The following is a 24,382-nucleotide window of genomic DNA, read 5'->3' on the forward strand; positions in this document are numbered from 1 at the left end:
GCCCTAGACATCGGCCAACAGTTTTATAAGTAATATAGTGTCCATGTGTTTATTTGCGGCTGAAGCGACAGCAGGACCTGGTTGAAAGGAAACCCCAGCAACATGTATGTGTCTGTTTTGGTATGTGTGTTTGTTGGTGTGTGTGTGTATGTCTGTGTCGGTGTGTGTGTGTGTGTGTGTGTGTGTGTGTATGTCTGTGTTGGTGTGTGCGTATATCTGTTGGGGTGTGTGTGTGTATCTGTGTTGGTGTGTATGTGTGGTATGGTTCATGAATGCTGGTACATGTGTGTGCTTCCCCTGTAAGCCAAAACCAATCCTCCCTCCTTAGCCGCGTCTGTGAGGCCTTTTGTCACATTGAGAACACATGTAAGTAATTCACCAGTGGCCCCTTAGGACTATGAGAAATAATAAAGATTTGATGTTTTAAGACATTTTATTTATAGAATTTGATTCACAATAAAGGATCCTTGATATGTCAATAAAACAGAAATAAGTCCGCAAAATCCTCTAATGTAATTAACAGGGAAAAACAAATGAACGACTTTACCATATCCTGCCTACAATGCAGCTGTTGGTAAGGTCGGGGTCTTCAGCTCTAGTTCACAGAGGGGCTGTGTGGAAATTTCAATGGGAGCCACCTGTGAAATTTAAACATTTTCAGAATGGTCAAATTAAAAGCAAGCTAATTTTAACATTGTTACTTTATTTAACTTGATTTACTTAAAATATCTTTGCAACATGTAGCCAGTAAAATCCTGAGGTTTTCTTTCTCTTTCTTTCTTTCTTTCTTTCTTTCTTTCTTTCTTTCTTTCTTTCTTTCTTTTTCTTTTTTTTCAAGACAGGGTTTCTCTGTGTAGCTCTGTAGACCAGGCAGGTCTTGAACTCACAGAGACCCTCCTACCTCTGCCTCCCAAGTGCTGGGATTAAAGGCGTGCCACTGCCTGGCTAATCCTGAGGTATTTTACATTGTCCTTTTTCTTGACTCTTAGATAGCAGTTCAGGTCTCTCCAAACTGCAGTAGAACTGGCCAGGAAGCCTAGCAATTCTAGCTCCTAGGAGGCTTACTGGGGGACACAGTGAGCTTGAGGCCCTGTCTCAGCAAAGAAGGAAATAGGAAAGTGGGGAGGAGAAGAGAGAGGGAGAGGGCCAGGAGAGGAAGAGATTAAGGGGGAAAGAGAGAGGGAGAGATCACGCATTGGGTACAGCTCAGAAAGATCTCGCCTGCCTGGCATACTCAAGGCCCTGGGTTCAGTTCTCAACACTGAAGAAAAAACACACATAACAAAATAATTCCCTAAGGATCTATGGCAAAATAAATATCTTTAAATGTTTTAGAATTAGGAGTTAAAAGAATAAGTAGAAAATAACAGGCTTTTTTATGTAATGAAGTAAGTTCCATGTGGTGCCTTTAAAATTATGTGAAATGAGTGTTTTGTCTTTTTGTTACTGTGTTGCTGGTAATTATACAAATGATACAAATAAAGAGAAAGTGGGAGAGCAGATTTAGTGTATGTAAGGATTTGTGAGCACACTAACAATAATCTTGACCAACAGTACAGAATGAGGAATAGTCCAAGTACATGTATCATGGCTCTGAGTAATCAAAGGCTAACAGTCGGTGGTGTGATGTCATTCCTGTGGTTATTGCAGTGTCACTAGTGTGATATAGTTTGTGTGGTGTGGTTGTTGTGGTGTGGTTGTTGTGGTATGGGTGATGTGTGGTTGGCATGGTGTGATGTTGTGTGGTGTGGCTGGCTTGGTGTGTGGTTGGTATTGTGTGGTATGGTTGTTGTGGTGTGTGGTAGTTGGTGTTGTGTGGTGGTGTGGTGTGTTCTTTTGTTTGGTTGGTTTTTGTTGTTTGTTTGTTTGTTGCTGTCCTGTGGCACTCTTTCTTTTTGGGATCATTCAAGGCAGGGAATCAAGTTACTGCTTTCCACTATGAACATCTATGCCATTGGCTGGCAGTGATGGTGCATACCCATAATGTCTGCATTTGAAAGATGGGACAAGGAGATCAGAAATTCACAGTCATTCTCAGCTACAAAGGGAGCTCACAGCCTGAGCTACAGGACATCCTGTCTTTCAGAAAAATCTATAGCATTCCATGTGCCATCACTCCTTCCATCCCAGGAAGGAAACACACAGGGTCTGATCTGGGCTTGTCTGGCCAGACCCCATCCCACCCCCCACTCTTGAAGTCCTGAGGTTCCCAAAGGCACATTTTTGTTTATTGTATTTTTCTTTTGGAGACAGAGTCTCTCTCTGTAGCCCAACTAACTTCAAATTCGAGATCCTCCAGCCTTCGATCCTCAAATGCTGGAATTAGGGACATGTTCCTAATTCCACAGCTGGCATCAGAATCCAGTTCTGACTATGGCAGCCAGGGTCTACATGCTGTTTGCCACTGCTAGCCCCACTTGGTCGCTGTGTTTCCTAAGCCGGCTTCCCCAGTTCCCCTCATCATTTCAAGTGTTCTTCAACAGTCTCTGGCTGTTGCCTGGCTGAAAAGCCTCTGACTGTCTGCCTAAGACATCCTATCAACTAACCCCTTAGCAACACGACAACAGGGACTTCTCTGGGCTGAGGATGCAGGTCCATGAAAGACACGTGTACAGTGCCTGCGTACTATATTGGGGTGGGGAGGCAGATAATAAATGCTGGCAAGAATGTGAGAAAAACTAGAACCCTCACAAAAACTTGTCCTCATGGCTAGGTCTGATGGTGCACACCTGCAATCTTAATATCTGTCAGGGGGGATCATGAGTTTGGAGCCAGCCTGGGCTACCCAGTGGAACCCTGCCTCAAAATAAAAACAAAACAAATGGTTAACAATTATTAACGAGCCACTCGGTGGTGTACGCCTTTAATCTCAGCACTCTGGATGCAGAGACAAGTGGATCTCTGTGAGTTGGAGGCCAGCATGGTTTACAGATGGAGTTCCAGGCCAGCCAGAGCTGTTGCTGTTGCACAGAAACTGGAGAGAGAGAGAGAGAGAGAGAGAGAGAGAGAGAGAGAGAGAGAACAATAATCAACAAGCAAAACACCCCAATTCCCATCACTGGCTGTATGAATAAACAATACTGGTATATCTATATGATGGAATATTATTTTACAATAAAAATGAGAGAGGTACTGGTACACGGGTCAACATTATAAAACCTGAAAACATTACGTCAACTGAAAGAAGCTGGTGACTAAGCTGGTTATTTGTGACTGTCTATGTCAAATGTCTAGGATGGGCAAGTCATAGAAAGCAAAGTGGCAGTTGCCAGTGCCAGGGGACGAGGAGATGGAGACAGACCACTGATGAGCATGGAGTTTCTGTGAAAGGAAGAAAGTGTTCCACCTTTGTAATGGTGTTCGTTGTGCAAGTCTGTGAAAATAAAACGCATGGAGACGGGTATTTCACCAGATGCGTGTTATGCTATGTGAATTATAAACCGTTATTTAAAGACACACACATGGGGTTCTGTAGTCTGGTACATAGAGGTGACCTTCAGACTCATGCTGGTGGCAAGTCGGGGGAGGAGCATCTGCCACACGGCGACTGCTGCTCAAGAAACACCGGCAGTTTCTAATTTTATGCTGTCCTATATTTGTTGCTTTTTGAAGATTTTGACTCACTCTACGAGCTGCCCAAACAGAAATGCCTTTTATGTTTTATTACAAGGGCTAAACTGGGAAATCAACTCACCAATTGCTTTTTTACAAAAGGAAATGAGCTAAAAACAACATAGATGTAAAGCAGAGCTCAGTGGGATGAATGCGTTTGCAGGGGAGTGAGAGTCCACTAGTAAAAATGCGGGGTTTTGTTATTTTAAAAAACATTTCGTTTCATTTACTGTAAATGGCCAGACACTGTTTTGAACGGCATGGTAAATCTGTTGGATGGTAAAACGAGACGGCATATCTTGTTTCCATTTTCTTATTCCTTCCAGCTCATCTTCTCATTGTAAATCATTTTCCATTGTGGGAGGATATTAAATTTAAATCAAATTGAGGGTGGAAAAAAATGCAGTGGCTGCATTAATCAATTCATTTCTCTTAGTAGCCCTGCCTCCTGCAGCCCCTGTTAGCAAATACTGTGTGGTCTGGATAGCTACAATTTTTAAGGAGTTTTCAAATTGCCCTATCCTTTCTGGATCTGAACAAATAGGGAGTTTCTTTTCTTGAGCAAAAAAGCTCATTTTAAGGTCAAGAAAAAAATGTACTGAATTATGATATGAATATTTAAAATGCATTTGAATATTCTCTCACGAGGAAAGATATGGAGCCAGCAAGTATTTGGGGGTGGCATTACAGTCGCTCTGTAAACGTTGATAAAACGTGCTTACCATGTCCACAGGCTGGCCTAGGTGCTCTGCAGGAGGGTGAGTGCAAAGTTGTGCATCCCCACAATGATCTAAATACACCAAAGTTCATCACCAGTTCATGAAGATTTGGAAATGGAGACACGGCAAGGTCAAAGCAATTCCCTGGCTGAACCTACAGGAGCTCAGCCTGCACTGACAATTCCTCTATGAGAAGCTCTGAGAACTCTGAACAGACACGCCAGTCCTCCATCTGTTTGCCAAGTACTTCTCCATATAGGATACATCTGCCTAAATCCTAAAGCTATTGTAGTGTTCTAGGAAAGGGGTGTCTTGCCTGGGTATGGTGGTATATGACTAATCCTAACAGTCAGGTGGATACAGAGTTCTGGAACACACACACACACACACACACACACACACACACACACACACACACACACACGGGGGGGGGGGGGGGGGGGAAGGCGGGACGGGCTGTAAAATAAAACAACTAAGTTCTGTTTTGAACTCTCCTGACATATAACAAAACTTTTCAAATTGAATGACTAATTTTAGCACCCTAAATTTTTCTTCAGTCCTCAAGTGGGTGAGTCTAGGATCACATACAAACACATTTAAAAAGATGTGTTCAAAGGCTGGGCAATTGGAAGGCAGAGGCAGGTGGATCTCGGTGAGTTTGAGGCCAGCCTGGTTTACATAGTAAGTTCCAGGACAGACAGCCAGGGTTAGACAGAGAGACCCTGACTCAAAAAACCATAAATGATAAATAAGTAATAAATGTATTCAGCTTGTCAAAGTGATGCCTGCCTGCAGTTCCAGGATTCTGAAGATGAGGCAGGAGGATTATGCACTTTAAAAGTATATTGAACATATTTGATAAGCCAAGCAGGATGAGCGACTAGCAGTCTTGAGGGAAAGAAGCCATTTTCACCCAAATGTTCAGATGGGATGTTCCTGGTTTCCATGGGGACACGGATCCTTAGACCCGTAAAAACTCTGCTTCAGGCTGTACTTTGTTATTAGGAGTGCTCAGAGCTCTGAAATGCCAAAGAGCTGGTCAAGTTCTCATTCCTCATGGAAATGGTTCCTCTGTTACCAGTTCTTTGAACACCATGGTGTCTGTCCTCCAATGCCATCCGGAGTAGAATAGTTTCTGGGGGCCTATTCCAGATCGTTCCTAGTGCGTGTGTTCTAAGAGCTCTGCCAAAGCCCAAATCAGATGGTCTGATTTTTCCTTTGTCATCGTCAATAGATTTTGAGGTCTTTAAGTCTCTGTAAAGAAATATTCTGGGAGCTGGAGAGAAAGCTCAGTGGCTAAGAGCACTAGCTGCTCTTCCAGAGGACCCAGGTTTGATTCCCAGCACCCACATGGCAGCTCACAACTGTCTGTAACTCAAGATCTGACACCTTCACACCAATGCACATATAAAATAAATTTAATTAAAAAAAAAGAATTATTCTGGAGTGACAGAACACAGTCCCCTGAAGGTTTTGGTACAAATGACTTTTAGCAAGACTGATCTGTGAATGCATTCGCAGCAGGGTCTTCTTGAGATCCATGGAAACGAATCCAAACCAGCTATCACCTGGAATCGTATGTGAGCACATCTTGAAGACTGTATACATTTGGATGCTTCTGCTCTTTCAATAGAAAGTGTCCCCGACTGCATACTGGGTATGCCTCCTTCCTTTTCACCTTCGAGTCTGATTTCTCCAGGGCCACCACTTGACCTGTAGTTTGTGTCAACCCAACACAAACTGTAATTTCCTACCTCGACTTTCTCTATCTGGGTGCAGCCTTCCACAGTCACCCAACAGGTTATGGCATGTCCCCACTTACTGTGCTGCAGCATGGCAGCTACTAGTCTGCTCAGCTCCTCAAGAAACGTCAAACATCACAGAGGAGTCCGTGGGCCTACTGCTTCTTTTTCTGAGTGAGTCTCCCAGTGAACCTGGAGCTAACTCACTGACTCCCATAGACTGGCTGAGCAGCAAGCCCCAGGAATCAGTCACTCTGCTCCCCGATACTGGGATTACAGGTTCTCTTTTATTTGGGTGTGGGGAATCCGAAACCAGCCAGCATTTTACACACCCAGCTGTCTCCTCGGCCTCCTCAACCTTATTTCTGAAGCTGAATTTTTATTTCCCCACCTGCTCACACCGTTGTTGTTCTTTCGATGGTTTCTAGGGGCAGAACCTCATTTTGCAGCCCAGGCTGCCCTAGAATCGAGTATGTAGCAGCCTGGATTAGACTTGTACTGGTGGTGATCCTCCTGCCTCAGTCTCTCAAGTGCTGGGATTGCAGGCATGAGCCACCGTGCCCAGCTTGTTTTTTTAAGTCAAGGTCTCACCATGTAACCCGGCCTGGCTTCAAACTCAAGAGTCTCTTGCCTCGGCTTCCTGGATGCTCAGATTACAGGCATGTTATTCCCTGTGTTACACACACAAAAGCAAATCCTGGGCACTTACTGTGGGCACATGACTGCAAGCCAGGACGCAGGAGACTACAGCAGGCCAATCGCTACAAATTGGAGTCCAATGGTTTTCTATGAAGAGTTTTAGGCTAGTCAGAGCTACAACGTGAAACTTGGTCTTAAAAGACAAGGGACCAGCTGGGCGGGGGTGGATAAGACTTTATTTAATTCAGCACTGGGGAAGCAGAAGCAGGTGGATCTCTGTGAGTTTGAAGCTAGCCTGGTGAGTTCCAGGACAGCCAGGACTACACAGAGAAACCCTGCTTGGGAAAAAAAAAAAAAAAAAAAAAAAGAACAAAGGAAGGGAGGGAGGGAGAGAGAGAGAGAGAGAGAAATGAAAGGGCCAGTGGAATGGCTCAGCAAGTAGGGCACCTGTCACAAAGCCTGACAACCTGAGCTCGGCCCCAGGACCACATAATAGAAGGAAAAGACGGGCTCCCTCAAGCTGTCTTTCACACTCAATGATCTCTGCAGCATTCTCAAGTGCCCACGCAAGGTGGGTGTGGCACACACACTAAATAAATGTAATCAACAGTTTTAAATGGGGCCTGTGAGATGGCTCAGTGGGTACAAGCACCTGCCACCAAGCCAGATGACCTGATTTCTATCCCTGCTCTAGTTTGCTGTTCTGTTGCTATGATCAAACTCTCGAACTAAAAGCAACTTTGGAGAGGAAAGGATTTATTTGGCTACACTTGTAGGTCAAAGTCCATCACGAGAGAAGTCAGAGAGGGAACGCAAGCAGGAACTGAGTTAGACGTCATGGAAAAAGCATTGCCTACTGGCTTTCCCTTTGGCTCATGCTCATTTTTTTTTTTTAAACATATAATTAATTCTTATTTTTTGTGAATTGGTGTTTTGTCTGCATACATGTCTGTGTGAGGGTGTCAGATCCCCTGGAACTGGAGTTACAGATGGTTGTGAGCTGCCATGTGGTTGCTGGGAATTGGACCTGGGTCCTTTGGAAGGGCAGCCAGTGCTCTTAACCACTGAGCCATCTCTCCAGCCCTCAGCTAGCTTTTTTATTCAACCCAGGCCCACCTACCCAGGGAGAATGTCACAACAGTGGGTTGGGTCCTCCTCCATCAGTCATCAGGAAAGGCAATTTCTTACAGACAGACACGGCTGTATGTGGAGCTGACTTGGCAATTTCTTCAGCTGAGGTTCCCTCTTCCCAGATCTAGGCTGTATCACATTGACAAAAATAAAAACAAAAACCAAAAAACCTAACCAGCACACCAAGGAACTCACACAGTGAAAGGAGAAAATGGATTTCCACAAGTTGTCCTTTGACCTCACATGTATGTCCACACACACGCACACACATAAATAAAAAAGCTTTTTTTTTTTTTAAAGATGGGGCCTGAGAGATGGCTAAGCATTTAAGAGCCGTGGTTGCTCTTCCAAAGGACCGGAGTTTGGTTCCAGCACTTACGCCGGATGGCACTTGCCCATCCACACTCTACTCCACTCAATATCAGTTATTCATTTATTTCAATATGCAGAGTTTTCGAATGTTAATTTCTCTAGCCACCCAAGTGATGACTCTTTCTTTCCCACCCCACATCTAATCGGTCACTTATGTACCGGCTAAGTACTATTAGGAAAGAAAGCTGGAGCTCTCCAAACTGCAGGCTTAAAATAAATGGTCTTTATTTCTTCTCATACGAATATTGACTGGTTGATCTTTCTGGTCTGAATGACCTCGGTTGGATCTGAGTCAAGGGTAGGTAGCCTTACACATGTTTAGAGCCCCTAGGAGGAAGCTAAGAGAGGCAGTCAGAACAAACCATGACTTTCTCTAGGTGGTCCCTTGTCTAAGAATCTAGCCTTCATTGGATCACATGGTTGCAAACACTAAGTTTTTGTTCCAATATCCAAGAAGTTTTCTATTAGCATAACTGCTATTATACCAAAGACCAGTGTATCTTTGTTGTCAATTTGACTGCACCTGGAGTCAACTGAAGCACAATGGCTGGGCACTCCTTTCTTGACCAGACTATTTAAAGTAGGAAGGCCCATCCTAAACATGGGTGGCACATTCTGGTGGGGTCCAGACAAAGACTCGGAAAAAGGGAATTTTGCTTTTTAAAGCCTGCTTGCCTTTGTCCTTGATGGCAAGTTCATCTACCCTGTTGCTTCGACATTCCTTCATCGATATTAGAACCAACTTTCTTTGGGCTTCCAACTGCAGAAGTCCAAAGACAGAAAGAAGAGCAGCAGTTCTCTGGTGATCCTCCCTGTCTTCAGTACTGGGACATTTGGGACACGCAGCCTGGTGGACTGAGTCACTGTTGGACTTAGCCTCTCCAGCGTGAATGAGGCCAGCATCATTGGACTACCTAGGCCACATCCTGTAGGACAGCCTAACAAATTCCATATGGAGATTCATTCTACCAGTTCTGCTCATTTAAAAGCCTGACTATAAAGATGAGGAGAAGGCCAAATGAGGATATTGCTACAGGAGAGCATAAAAAAGGTGTGCAATGAGGGAGGGAAGCGGGTTATGACTGCTGCCACCTGAAACCTAGGAATTTTCTTTTATGATTTCTCTATTCTCACTCTTCCTCTGGAATGCCACTACACTAACAAATTCAAGACCTTCTTATATCCTACCTAAAGCACTGAGTCTTTTAATTCACCCTGCATTGTGTCCTACCAGAATGAGAATTTTCTGGAAACACAACTCTGGTCACAGAACTGATACTTAAAACTCAGCAGCTCCTCATGGACCATTAGAATAAACTATAAGGCGCTGGAGAGTTGGCTCAGAGGTAACTTCTGTCCTTCCAGAAGACCCAAGTTCAATTCCCAGCACCCACATGGCAACTCACAACTGTCTGTAACACGAGTTCTAAGGGATCCAACACCCACACCCACACCCATACACATACATGTACACCCAAACACCAATGCACATTAACTAAAAATAAATCATTAAATAATTTTTGAAAGGACAACAACAAAGAATGACCTCCAGACTCCTGAGTGAGGACCCTAGTTACTTCTAGCCCCTATTCTGTGAATTCTCTTTGTGCTGACTCCTATGCTTACTGCTGTTCCAAAAATGAAAAACTAAGTCTTTAAAGCGCCATAGTGGGTCATTCAGTACCATGCTTTCCCACCAAATGTTTCTATGTGCAAACTGCCTTCTTCAGCCTTCATCTCCAATGTCACAACTGTAATGAAGTATTTCTTTCCTTACAAAATAAAGGCTCCTACCTCTTCCACAGCAATAAAAACAACCCTAAATTACAGTGTTTACTCCAGGATACTGCAATTATTTGTTTGCAGGCCTGTGTAACCAGTTACTTCCCTGTGGGATTTGAACTATATTATTTATTTTATTTATTTATTTAGGTTTTTCGAGACAGGGTTTCTCTGTGGCTTTGGAGGCTGTCCTGGAACTAGCTCTTGTAGACCAGGCTGGTCCTGACTCACAGAGATCCTCCTGCCTCTGTCTCCCCAGTGCTGGGACTAAAGGCATGAACCACCACCACCCAGTGGTCTGTATCATTTTTTTGTTTGTTTGTTTTTGTTTTTTTTTTCTCTCTCTCTCTAGTACCTAGGACAATTCTCTTTCTTTTTTTAAATTTTTGTTTTGTTTTGTTTCTTGAGACAAGGTTTCTCTATATAATAGTCCTGGCTGTCCTAGAACTCTGCAGACTAGGCTGGCCTGGAACTCACAGAGAACCCTCCTGCCTCTGCCTCCTGAGTGCTGGGATTAAAGGCAGGAGCCACGACCACCCAGCCCTTAGGACCATTCTTTAGAGTAAATATTAAATAAATGCTTTTTTGTTGGTTGGTTGGTTGGTTTGAGACATGGCTGGCTTTGAACCCCACCTCCCAGTACTGGGATTACAGGCTTGAGTTCACACCTTGTTGTTGTTGCTGTTTTTAGTAAACTACCTTATTATTTGACAACTTTATACGTGTAAACAGTGCACCTTGTTCAAATATATCCATCTCCACAAGAAGCCCCAACTCCTTCCTGCTCTCCCCAGGCACCTCCAGCATGTCCGTCTTCAGGTCCTCTCTTTTTTGTTACTATTAGTAACCCATTGAGTCCAATTAGTGCTGCCTATTAGAATGTTAATTACTCTGTTTAATTTGATCTTGATCATAGCTGCAGTGAGTTCCCAGATGCAAGGACCATGTCATGTCCCCCAAACAGAATCTCATGGGCTTCTCCCTATTCTCTGGCTTTTACCTCCTTCCCTTCTTGCAGGGAGGGAGGACAGATACAGATGGCCCAGATGGGACAGAGCACTCACCAGACATTCTCAGCTCTCCACCAGTTATGAGTCTCTGCATTAACTGCTGACTGCTGCAAACACAAGTGTCTCTGGCCCAGACTGAAAGCAACATGAATCTATGGATATAAGCATAAGCATCATTCAGAAGGTAGTCTGACAACATGTCCCTAACAGAACAACAACAGTAGACTCCTCCCTAGGGCACATGCCTTCCTGAGCCATGGGCTTTTGACAAGGTTGACAGTACCAGACTGGAATTCCCTCCTGTGGAATAGGCCTCAAATCCACTCCCAAAGCAGTTAGTTTTTCCCACAACTTTCCTGACATTATTGTATCAGTGGGCACATCTTGCCTGGCACTAACCTTGCTTGCTTTTTTTTTACATAATTAATTAAATGCCCTTTTTGATATTCCAGATTCAAGTGGAAAGAAATCTTATCACAGAAATCAAATCTGAATTTAATGCTCTTCTTCAAACATGTGACCTTTCAGTCAAGTTATTTGAAAAAAATATACTAATAAACTTCCATTATGTACTGATATGCCTTCAATGTGTTATAAGTTAAAATGAGAATTCAGACATTAGGTATATTAAATTTACAGACATTTTAAAAAAGCTTTTTTTATATTGTAGTTGGGCTGGATTATGTGATTTCATGATTTTCCTTCTTCCTAAACTTGGATTTATGTGTGTCTGTTCTTTTTGAGACAGGGTCTTATTCAGTACCCCAGAGTGGCCTGGAACTCCCAGCAATCTTCCTGCCTTGGCCTCCACAATTCTGGGATTACAATCTTGAGCCATCAAGTTTAGCTTACAAGCATTTTAGTTTGAAATAAAAAATATTCATATAGTATCATGTTTTACACAAACCTGGCAATCTTAGTTGGATCCCTGGAGCCCTAGTAAAGGTAGGAGAGAAAAAGAACCCCACCAAGTTGTCCTCTGAACCACACTCGTGGGACTACCACCATCATCACACATAGGCACAGATAATAACAAAATTAATAATAAAACATTCATGTAGTTGGAATGGTAGAATATATGCAAAGTTCTCAGAAAATTCATTTGCAGTCTGGAGCATTCTCCTCAATCTTACTCACCCAGTAATGTAATTACTGAAAAAGCTTGAAGCACAAAGCCTTAGATTCAAAAATGAAGAGCCAGGCATGAAGTCACACGCCTGCAATCCCAGCACTGAATAAAGTGAGGCAGGGGCAAGGCCACCTTCCATTACAAAGTCAGTTCTATATTAAGACTATGTCTTTAAGAAAAAAGAAAGCCAATGATCACAGTGAGCAGACCAAAACAGGTTTGAGATTTTTTTCTAAGTGCTTGAGAGAAATTTAAGTACAGTCTTTTTTGTACGATTGGGGCTGAAAACAGTGGATTCAGTCATACTGTTACGAAAGAAAGATTTAATTCACGGCTAAGGAATCATACCCGAGACTTTGGCAATGTATTTGAAAGGTTTAAATTAGGTAGTGACAGACGAAAAGACAAATTATCACCGGACACTTAACTCGCAAGGTGTCGTCCAGGTCCCTCACACACTTCATGTAAGGAATCATAGGAATTCTGCTATTTACTTGATGTGTTAGATTTTCCAGAAGGACTTTTTTTTTCTGTTATACCCCCCCGCCCCCCCACACACCTTTTTTTTTTGTTTGTTTGCTTTACTTTGTTGGGTTTTTTTCGAGACAGGGTTTCACTGTGTAACAGTCCTAGCTGTCCCGGAACTCGCGCTGTAGACCAGGATGGCCTCGAACTCACAGAGATCCACCTGCCTCTGCCTCCTCAGTGCTGGGATTAAAGGCGTGCGCCACCACCGCCCCTGTAACTTTCCCCGTTGGTAGCCTTTATGTTAGAAGTCGAGTGTCCTGCTCTCCAACAAGGGGTTTTCTAAATCTACTTCCACCGCCTCGCAACTCCTCCGGTTCTGGCACGAACTAGTGCGCACTGCCCAACATCAGGGTTGGAACCCGAATCCAGGTCACTCACAACCTGTCGCCCAGCCAGCCCGGTGGGCCCGCAGAGGCTGGCAACACGTAGCCGGAAGCCCGGGCATCTCGACAGACCCGACTGCAGCCCCGCCGCCGCAGCCGGCTCCCGAACCTACTCATTCTCAACCTCAAATCCTGCGGGACTCTGAAGCGTGTGACCGATTACAAATGCACGCAAGACGTGACGGCCACGCAGACTTAATTTAGGGCATACATCTGCCGCTGGGCCACTCGGAGAACCGCAGCAACACGGTTGGGTTCAGAGGCGCCGCCCTCCCTCCTACTCAGCCTCCGGGTGGAGGCGGGGCCAGAATGAGCGCGGGGCGGGGCTTAAGGGCGCCCTCCTCCGCCAGGCGAGGGCGTGGCTTGGCGGAGGCGGGCCGCGCACGACGACGTCTGGGGAGCGCGCGCGCCGTCGCCGCCGGGCCAGGCCGAGCGCCGCTGCTGCTGGTGGCGTCCGAGGCTCCAGGCTTGGCGAGAAGGGCTTGCGGCGGCGTGTCGGGCCGTTGGTATCGTGGCTGCCGAGGCCACCCGCTCCTGGTCATGAGAGGTCAGGCCTGAGGAAGGGCGGTGAGGCGGAGGGTTTCTGGGGAGAAGAGCCGAGGTTCGGACGTGGGTGGAGAACTCGGTCTTCGCAGATTCCGGAAGAGTTGGCGTTTACTTTTCTTTCTTCCTTTTCCCTTCTCTTGTTTATGTATGAAGGAGGGCAGGAAGGCAGTTGGTTTTTTTTTTTTTGTTTGTTTGTTTTTTTGAAAGCTTTTAGCTGCCCTGTCCCAAGTCGTTCTTCATAGGGTGAGGAGATACAGCCGCCGAGGCGAGGCTTCGGAGCCTCGCCGAAACGTCACACAGTAACTGCACGGCTCCCGAGCAAGCCCCGGCTGCAGCTTGCTCCCTCGCTGGGGGAAACGGGAGAGGCCCGGCGATGTGGGCTCTGCGTCAGGCGAGAGTGCGACTCTGGCACCCTCGTCCGAGATCCTCCCTGGATCACGTAGGGATCTTGCCCTGCCCACAGCCTCCCTTCTGACGCCCCTTCCCCCGCCACACACCGCCCAAGGTGGCATTTTTATTGGAGAAGCTAACTCCTTACTCAGGCTAAAGCATCGCTTAGCAATTAGGTGACTCCCCCTAAGGACCCCATTTCAAAGGTATTTGAGTAACATTCTTCTGGGGGGAGTAACAACACTATTAATTACCGAAAACCTTCGTGGCTTTGCGGAGTCTTTTTTCAGCATAAAATGAATGTGTAGGTCACCCAAATGAAATGTTTATCTTTTGATGCTTAATAAGGCACTGATTTTTTCCTTCTAAGCATTTCCTTCTAATCTTTTAAAAATTCATTACATTTATTTAGGGTGTGTGTGTGTGTGTGTGTCAGAGGACAACTTGTGGAAGTCGCTTCGTTCCTTTTATCATATAGGTTTAACTCAGATCAGCAGGCTTGACTAGGCTGGAGGTACCTTTCCTCTCTGACCCATCCCACCTACCCTTAGCAAACTTCTTAATGTGGACTCTACCTCAGAGTACATGTGCCTACATTATTCAGTATGAGTGCTGCTACTCATAGTGGTTATCTGTTGGGCACCCATTCTTTGACTGTTTGCTGATGTCTTTTGGTATTAGAGAAGTCAAGACATCTGCAGTTCAAAAGCAGATGTCCATTAAGTATCCTTTGTATTTTAAGTAACCCCTAAATAAGTTAAAAAAAACTTACTGACTTTGGGTAGGGGCAGCATAGCCTTGACAGCAGAGATTGAAGGAGTGGTATGATATCAGACCTGAATGTCCATCTGTGACTATCAGATATTCCTTTAGTGAATAAAGGACATCTAATGAACAATAATACACTGCTTGTGATTAACTGTTAACTTAGAATGCTTCCTGCTCTTCAATTTTATTTTTAAGGAGAAAGAGTCCTGAAGCAAAGACATCTAAGAGAGAAAATATTTAAGGGCCATGCAAGCCAGCTGTAACCAACTGCATGATCCTCCAGGCACTTCAAGTGATGGTGATGCCTCAGGCTCCCAGTGTGTTCACCCATCAAGAGTGACAGAAGGTTTTCATCCTGGAGATGTACATATCCAAATAAACTCTGGACCTAAAGACCATCCTGAAAATCCGAGCTCTAGAAATACAAGGTCAGGTGTCTGTAGCTGTGCCCACGGGTGTGCACACAGTCATTTCCGGAGTCACTCCTACAGTGAAGCAAGGCCACCTGATGACTTTGCCACAGAGTCTGGAGATCATGGAAATGGCTCCTTCTCAGAATTCCGCTATCTCTTCAAGTGGTTGCAGAAAAGTCTTCCTTATATTTTGATTCTGGGTATTAAACTTGTTATGCAGCATATAACAGGTAGGAAATGATAAAACATTGACTAAATTACTGAATTCAGTTTCTCTTTTTACTGATAATTTTAACCTATGTATTTTGGTTGCTAGCTTTTAAATTTATGTTTTAATTTATATTATTAGCATATATAATCTTGTTTTTTTTTCTTTTCTTTCAATTAACTAGAACTTATTTTCTAACAGGAATTTCTCTTGGAATTGGGCTGCTAACAACTTTTATGTATGCAAACAAAAGCATTGTAAATCAGGTTTTTCTAAGAGTAAGTATAACAAGCAACTAAATTATTAACTGTTTCTCTCTACAGAATTAGAGATAACTTTGAGAGAAATAGAAATAACTTTCAAGAGGACTAGAAAGCAACATGATAAGTTGTGATATCCACCATATGCTTCATTTTGTTTTCTAAATGACTTGGAATAAGTTACCTGACCTGATGCTTAGTTACCTCTCCTTTTGTTGTTTCTTTCCTAATAAAGAAAACACAAACAAGAGGATTAAAAGACTTAGACCACATTAATTGATCTAGTTTGGCAAGGGCCTTTGTACTTTATGAGTTAATTGGAACATATTAAGTAGTGTAATATTATCAAAAACTTTAGTTGATGCACCATAAGACTCAAAGTGGAGCATTGAATAAATGGGCATTGGGTGTTTTAGGTGTCTGTCTGAGACAGGGTCTCACTATGTAGCTCTGGCTGTCCTGGAACTTACTGTGTAGACCAGGATGGCCTCAAACTCAGAGATCCACCTGCCTCTGCCTCCTAAGTGCTGGGATTAAATGCATGTCCTACCATGAACGTCAGGTGTCTCTTATTTAAAACAAAAACCTTAATTTTTCTAGTAATATAAAAGTTTTAATCATGTAAATCATTAGAAAAAATCCAAGAGTCTATACAATTTCACCTTAAGAGCACTTTCTAAGAAGTGGCCATATCTGGGATTTTTTGTTTGTTTGTTTGTTCATTTGTTTTGTGTGCCCCCGCCCCCCATAGGGTTTCTCTGTGTAACAGCCCTTGCTGTCCTGGTACTAGCTCTGTAGTCCAGACTGGCCTGGAACTCAGAGAGCCATCTGCCTCTGCCTCCTAAAGTGCTAGGACTAAAGGCTTGTGCCACCAACACCCGGCTCATATCTGGGAATCGATAGTATAACCTATTAACAAAAATTTAGTGTATAGTTTAAAACTAGCATGGGTTAATTCTGGGCATGGTGGTGTGTGCATGTAACCCCAGCACTGGAGAAGCTGAGGCAGGAGGAGTGCCATGAATTCAGAGTCAGTCTGGATTATGTAGTGAGTTCCAGTTCAGCCTGTGCTACAAAGTGAGACCCTGTCTTTAGAAAAGAAAACAAACAAATAGCAAAAATATTAGTACAAATGTGACTGTTCTGGTATTGATTGCATTTGTTAGTTGTACAGTGCAACCAGACAGTCATATACATCAAAACAGTTGGTTCCTGTCGTCAGAGTCTGTATAGTTATCAGATTTTCTGTGTGGTGGCTCCATACATAAGTAAATTTTAAAAAATATTAGTACAAGGTTGGTCATGGTGGCACACACTTTTAGTCCTAGCACTTAGGAGGCAGAGGCAGGTGAATCTGAGTTCAAGGCCAGTCTGGTCTGCAAAGCAAGTTCCAGGACAGCCAGGGTTACAGACTGTCTCAAAAAAACAAAGAAAAAGATGTATATATACATCATGTTAGTGCTTAAAAAGTTGTCCAGTTTTTGGATTAGGATGCTCAACTGCAAAACTCTGAATTAAACTAGTAAAACTTGAATTTCAAAGATCAAAATTACTGCACATTTATGAACTGATTTACTTACATGCATTTTTAAAAATTTTCTGTTATGTGGAAGAGAAAAAAAATAGCAGCAGAGGTGAGGATTGCTTTGGGTAGGTCCTTTATGTCGGTGTGGAGATTTGCTTCTTTGCCTTCTAGGTCTTGTGTTTTTAGATTCTTTGTGGGAGTGATGGTTTGAAACAGGATCTCTCTACGTGGTCTTGGCTGTCCTGGAACTCTGGGTAGACTTCAAACTGTGTAGGCCTTAAACTCACAGACATCTGCCTTCAAGTGCTGGGATTGATAAAAGGCATGTGCCACTACGACCAGCTTGTATTTTGAAATTTTGTTTAGAGGTCTGTTTTGCTAAGGACTAATTAAAAAAAAAAAAAAAGTCATGATAATGAACAATTAAGCAGGTAGTCTTTATTTTATTAAGAATAATCTAAAAAACATTCTAAGGTAATACATTGGTCATCAAGTTAAAATGATATTTAATAGTACTAATAATTCTTGCCCAACACAAATAAATTACAGAATTGTTTCTTTTTCAGGAACGGTCATCAAAGATTCAGTGTGCTTGGTTATTGGTGTTCCTAGCAGGTTCTTCTGTTCTTTTATATTACACCTTTCATTCTCAATCACTTTATTACAGGTAATTGTTGTTTCTCATTTATTCCATGGCACTCGGACTATATCTTACTTGAACATGTTTGTTATAGTTTAGTTTTCACTTGTCTCCTTTCATGATTGACAGGTGTGACTTAAAGACTTGTATCCTCAGTACCTTGGCACATAGCATGTGCTCAGTAAATTTTTTTTTTTTCTTTTTTGGTTTTTCAAAACAGGGTTTCTTTGGAATACACTTTGTAGACCAGGCTGGCCTCGAACTCACAGAGATCTGACTGTCTCTGCCTCCCATGTGCTGGAATTAAAGGTGTGCACTACCACCACCACCATCCGGCCAGTAAATACTTTTTGATAAGTGGATTTCTATTTGATCAGTTTTTTTGTTTTCTGTTTTTGAAACGGTCTCACTGTGTAGTCCAGGGTACCCTCCAACTTGCAGTCCTACTGCCTCAGCCTCTTGAATGCTGGAAATACAGGTATATGCCATTCATACAGTTTTAATCAGTGTTTATTTAGTGCCATTAGGTGGTTATTATCAACCTTTCGTTTCTAAAGATGAGTCATTAAAACACATGTTAAGATGCATTTTTATGTCAGATATTCTGAATTTTCAGCTTGAATCAGATAATTAGAAGGCCTAGATTCAGTGTAATTGATATGGACAGATTTGGGCTGTTATGAGTGGTAGAGAAAGTGTGAAACAAGAATGACTTCTGAGCCGGGTGGTGGTGACTCACGCCTTTAGTCCCAGCACTCAGGAGGCAGAGGAAGGTGGATCTCTGTGAGTTCGAAACCAGCCTGGTCTACAAGAGCTAGTTCCAGGATAGGCTCCAAAGCCACAGAGAAACCCTGTCTTGAAAAAACCAAAAAAAGAATGACCTCTGGGACTGGAAAGACAGCTCCATGTTAAGAGCACCTGCTGCTTTTCCAGAGGAATCTTGGGTTCAGGGGCTCTGAGTGATCTGATGCCCTCTGCTGACTCCATAAGCACCTGCACTCAGACATGCACAGTCCATCCCCACAACACACACCTTTAAATCTAGGGTTTCCAGAATATGTTTAGTACTTTAAAATCACAAGACTGGCTGGGCATACCTCCAGTGAGGCCTGCCTAAGCTGACATAGTGATACCCTGTCTGAAAGAACACACAAAAGGGGCTCACAGACCTGTATAAAACCAACCAAAGAAAGTTTAGATGGAGAAGAGGTCCCAGCCCCAGACATGAAAGGAAGCAAGCTCCATCTCTGACTTAGAACCACTGTAGAAGTGTATTGTTAGATGCCTGAAAGAACAGATTAGGGATATCATTCAGTGGTAGAGCACTTAACTATTATATAAAATATGTAAAATGCTGCAGCAAACTTAAAACCTTTATCAATGCTTCACATTTGTATGTTGTTTTCATAAATGTTTATGCTTTTCTCTTGGTAGCTTAATTTTCTTAAATCCTACACTGGATCAGTTGAGCTTTTGGGAAGTTCTTTGGATTGTTGGAATTACAGACTTTATTCTGAAATTCTTCTTCATGGGTTTAAAATGCCTAGTTTTACTGGTGCCTTCTTTCATCATGCCTTTTAAATCAAAGGTAAGAAACTAACTAATGCTTATTAGAGCAAAACCTAATGCCAGTTAGTCTTCATTTAAATGTCTCTTAGTTTAGAGGCCAGAAGAGGGCCAGAAGTTGGGGCTGGAGTTAGAATTTGAGCTGCCTAATGTGTGTGTTGGGAATAAAGAGCAAGAAGTGCCCTTAACTGCAGAGCCAATACATAAATAACCTAATTTTAACTACCTTTATTACTTCTGCCTGACAACAGTTTGCTCAAATACTTGAACTGAAAATACTAACTTAATTGGCTAAAATCAGGATCACATTTGCTTCTGGAATAAATGAAAACTCAATCTTCACATATATGGGAAAATTCTAGATTTGTACTTCTCTTTTGCTCCAAGGCATTGCCTATTGATAAAATGAGTACATAAGCAGTCACTCAGTGACTTACTGTTACTATTAGAGACAAGGTTTCATTCCATGTACTGAGCTAACCTGGACCTCACTGCATCCTGCTACCTCAGCCTCTCAAATGCTGAGGTTACAAATGTGAGTCACCATACCCAACTTATAGATTAAAATGTTTGCTTTCATATTTGTGGGGCTCTCTACCTTGTGGGTCACTGGCCCAACACTGAGTTTTTTTTTTTGGAAATACTTTGAAAGCAAGCCATGTGATGACAATGGTATGTGATAGTCAATTTGAATTTGTCAGCGTTAGTCAATCATAATTCTGAAATATAGTTTCATGTGATTAATGTATTATATACTCATGATGTTCTCCTTCCAATATTAAATGTCTATTATGCGTTTTAATACCTAGAGTACTTGTATTTATTTTTCCTTGCTCTTTTTTTTTTTTTTAGGGTTATTGGTATATGCTTTTAGAAGAATTGTGTCAGTATTACCGAATTTTTGTCCCCATACCAGTTTGGTTTCGGTACCTTATAAGCTATGGGGAGTTTGGTAATGTAACTAGATGGAGTCTTGGGATATTGCTGGCTTTACTCTACCTCATACTAAAAGTGAGTAACACTATAATACTGACAGAGTGATATCTAAAGGAGATGAGTAGAAAACACACAAACTCTCACAGTACCATTTATGATACACATAGTTCTAAAGCCTGCCCTTCTCCTTTTGTGCCCGATCTCTTCAACTTATATTTTATCAGTCTTTTTTTTTTTTTTTTTTTTTTTTTGTCATATTTCAAGACAAGGTTTCTCTGTGTAGCCCTATGAAACTTTTTAATTGTGTGTGTTGGGGAGGTTGAGGTGTGATGGGATATCATTATGTACCTACCCCTCTGGCTGTCCTGGAATTCATGTAGACCAATGAAACTTTTTGGTTTGACACAGGGTTTCTCTGTGTAGCTTTGGCTGTCCTAGAACTCACTCTGTAGACCAGGCTGGCCTTGAACTGAAAGATCCTACCTCTGCCTCCCAAGTGCTGGGATTAAAGGTATGCACCACCACTGCATAGTGAAATTTTCAACTCTAAATGCCAAGGGTATTTGAATTAAATGAAGTTGATGCCCTCTCCTTTATTCCTTTCATGTGTGCATCACATGAGTGCAGTGCCTTCAGAGTGCTAAAGAGGGCTACATCTCCTGGGCCTGGAGTTACAGATGGTTGAGAGCCTCTATCTGAGAGCTGGAGATGGAATGGAAGAGTTTTTAACTGCTAGCCCCTGCAGTGTCTTTGACATAGGTTTGTCTTAATTAAGTTGTAGCTCTAGGTTAAGAGGTGGCTCAGTTCTAAGCACTAGTTTATTTTAAAAAGTTAAATGATTTATAATTGGATGACAAGCTATGGCATACACTGAATATTAGGTTATGTGGGAACTGAATTTCATCACCTTTGGTCTTTAGATCTAGCATATAGAGGTTTTGAATTAATAAACTGTCTCTTTCTCTTTTAGCTTTTGGACTTTTTTGGACATTTGAGAACTTTCAGAAAAGTTTTGCGAGTATTTTTTACACGACCGGTAAGTACTTTTTAATTGGTTAAGGAAAATATTTCTACCCTGTTTCACTCTCACTTCCTTTAGTACTCTTACAAATAGAAATCCACTTGGAGCAGTAGTGATTTAGATTTTTTTTTTTTTTTTTTTTGGTTTTTTGAGACAGGGTTTCTCTGTGGCTTTGGAGGCTGTCCTGGAACTAGCTCTAGTAGACCAGGCTGGTCTCGAACTCACAGAGATCTGCCTGCCTCTGCCTCCTGAGTGTTGAGATTAAAGCTATGCACCACCACAACCACCATCTACTTTCCAAAAATGATATTCTAAAAACTTTCAGCCCAAGTGTATTCTTCTAAATAGCACTTTTTTGAAAGGAAATTGGTATCAAGACCATGTAATCAGTATCCTAACTTGATTCTGAAATCTATATTATCAGTTTCAAACTTCATAAATAATTTTGTCCTTGAGTTTTTGATTTTGTTAGCCCATCATAACTAGGACCCATCTTGCTATATCCATGACAGCACTAATATTAATCATCACCTTTCCCTTTCATATCTACAGGTCTTTCACTGTTCATAAGTGTCATGTATGGTTATGATTAAACCCTGCTGACTTCAGTAAAAAAGCAAAGATCTTAAAGAATTCAAACTCTTTTTAGGACTTGATAATAAATTCTATTTAGTATGTCTGATGTCTGGGCCTATTAAATCAATCTCCAGTGTGGAACACCAACTTATTTTTTATTGGCATAGTACTGGAGATTGAGCCCTGGGCCTTGCACATGCACTACCAATGAGCCATACCCCAGCCAGTTACGTCTTTCAAAAACCAAACTCTGCACAGGAACTATTTCTAATGAAATTTGTCTTCATAGAGTTATGGAGTGTCTGCCAGCAAGAGACAGTGTTCAGATGCTGATGGTATTTGTTCAATATGTCAAGCTGAATTTCAGAAGCCAGTTCTTCTCATTTGTCAGGTAAGACTTCTAAGCAAACTACATATAGCATTTTCCTGTGACTTGTAAAAATTATGTTTGTTATATGGAAAGGGAAAGTAATATTTAGTGGAAGGTTGTATTCCAGATGGAGGGATGTGGTAGATTGTCTAAATCATGCCCCTTATGTACTGCTTTTTGTGCAGAGGAGCATATGAAAGGGATCAGGGGAGTAATTTGGTCAGCAACTTAGAAACCAGAGCAATTGGCAAACATTTCTAACTGGATACTAGTCTAACTGGATACTAGTCTTGCTAGATATATTTCATAACTGGTAGTAAGTTACCATTAACTACTAGCAGGTAGGTTATCATACTTAAAAGGCAGTGCCTGGTAGAATATTTAAAAGTCAGAACACTCAGTGGTTCTACCATTAAAACAGTCATTTTTGTCATGTGGAAACTACTGAGACTGATGCTTTCTAAAATCTTTTATAATTTTAAAGAATGGGATCCTCTAGAGTGTGATATATAAGATCTGGTTCTTCATTCCCTTACAGCATATATTCTGTGAAGAATGCATTACCTTGTGGTTTAACCGAGAGAAAACATGTCCACTGTGCAGAACTGTGATTTCAGATCATATAAACAAATGGAAAGATGGAGCCACTTCATCACACCTTCAGATGTACTAAGTTGTACAAACTATTAAGGCCACAAAACACTAATTTTATTGAAAAAAGGTATTAATTGATTTCCAGTAGAAAAAAATGTTTCAAAATGGTCTTAGGGTATCACACGACATGTTTGTAGTTAAGTTTCTCAAAGATTTAAGTGCAGGAGCCCAGTATTTTTAAAGTATATATTAAACTTAATAAGTATGCAACATTTATTCCACTTATTTGACAGATAATTGCAGTGTTAAACTGGAAATGGGTTTTCTTGTCAGTAAAACCAAAACAGCAATTAGAAACTAGAACTAGCCATTTTAAAGGGGTACAGTTCCTGACATGGTTTTCAGAATAAAGATTTTGCATAATATTTTAAGATATATAGTATCTGAAACAATTTTCATCAGACTTTTATAATTCCCATTCTAAAAATGTTTAAATTTTTCACAAAATTGTATTTTTAAATGAAAGTTCTAAATGCTATATTTTACCTATAACAATTACATTTTTTAAGTGAAGATTTATTGAGGATTATATATTTTAATACTGTATTATGCTCTATGACTAGTAATCAGTGAGAATAAATGATTTAGATTCATTCACTTTGTGGACCTCATAATGTCCTTTGCCATCAGCTGTACTGTTCACAGTCTTGTATAGTACCATGTAATAACTTGAAACAACTATTAAAATGATTTGCACTCAAGGGGTGTGGTAGGGCTGCTCGGTGTGCACTATGTCCTGGCTGAATTCTACACTGAGAAAGGGGAAAACAGGAGCCTGCACTCAAGCGAAGCATGGCTAGTTGTCTCCAGCTGAATTCTACATGGTAAAAGAGGGAATGAGGCACTTTCTCTTTCCTCATGTTTCTTCTGAAGAATCTGAAATCTAACAGGTTTAAAGGGCTGCTACTGCTAAGTTAAGGCTTCTTCTATCCATTTGTCATCAGTAACAAGGAAATGAAAGTGGGAAGAAGTTGGGAAAAGGAAGAAAACAAACTTGCATTATTAAGACAGGCAAAAGCCCAGTCTGGTACGGTGTAGTTCTCATAGTAAGCCTGTGGGAGGTGCACTAGGCCACAGGTCAAGATACTATAAGCAGGGCTGGAGAGATGGTTCAGAGGATAAGAGCACTGGCTACTCTTCCAGAGGTCCTGAGTCCAATTCCCAGCAACCGCATGGTGGCTCACACCATCCATAATGTGATCTGGTGCCCTCTTCTGGTGTGCAGATATACATGGGGGCAGAAGGTTGTATACATAATAAATAAAATCTTAAAAAAAAAAAAAAAGATACTATAAGCAAAGCTGCAACATTGGAAATTAGCATAGATGGTAAACTTATATAAGATCCTAATACAAATTCATGTTTCATCTGAACACAGTATCTGAAGTAGGGTTCTTATGCTCAGTGACTTTTCTACAAGTGTAGCTACCCTAGAGGCATTGGATACCTTTCTCTCCTTCCC

The 24,382-nt window shown here is 41.9% G+C and overlaps 1 protein-coding gene, 1 long non-coding RNA gene and 1 other non-coding gene across 3 annotated transcripts; 2 read left to right on the plus strand and 1 right to left on the minus strand.

Moving 5' to 3' along the window:
• Nucleotides 1-414: 414 nt before the first annotated feature.
• On the minus strand, nucleotides 415-13,334 carry LOC107977968. The gene is made up of 4 exons (XR_003487242.2): nucleotides 13,161-13,334; nucleotides 11,062-11,159; nucleotides 7,833-7,972; nucleotides 415-638 (listed from the first exon to the last, which is right to left on the minus strand). It is a non-coding gene; the product is annotated as an uncharacterized LOC107977968 (long non-coding RNA).
• Nucleotides 13,335-13,455: 121 nt separating this feature from the next.
• Rnft1 (ring finger protein, transmembrane 1) lies at nucleotides 13,456-23,621 on the plus strand. The gene is made up of 9 exons (XM_027426366.2): nucleotides 13,456-13,594; nucleotides 14,947-15,394; nucleotides 15,574-15,650; nucleotides 17,724-17,824; nucleotides 19,232-19,385; nucleotides 20,216-20,374; nucleotides 21,270-21,335; nucleotides 22,186-22,287; nucleotides 22,805-23,621. The coding sequence occupies exons 2-9, from the start codon at nucleotides 14,998-15,000 to the stop codon at nucleotides 22,937-22,939; spliced, it is 1,191 nt and encodes a 396-aa protein (XP_027282167.1). The 5' UTR covers nucleotides 13,456-13,594; nucleotides 14,947-14,997; the 3' UTR covers nucleotides 22,940-23,621.
• On the plus strand, nucleotides 16,767-16,899 carry LOC113836842. The gene has a single exon (XR_003487364.1).
• Nucleotides 23,622-24,382: the final 761 nt, after the last annotated feature.

The sequence above is a fragment of the Cricetulus griseus genome, chromosome 7 (genome assembly GCF_003668045.3).
Source record: "Cricetulus griseus strain 17A/GY chromosome 7, alternate assembly CriGri-PICRH-1.0, whole genome shotgun sequence".
NCBI classification, from domain to species: domain Eukaryota; kingdom Metazoa; phylum Chordata; class Mammalia; order Rodentia; family Cricetidae; genus Cricetulus; species Cricetulus griseus.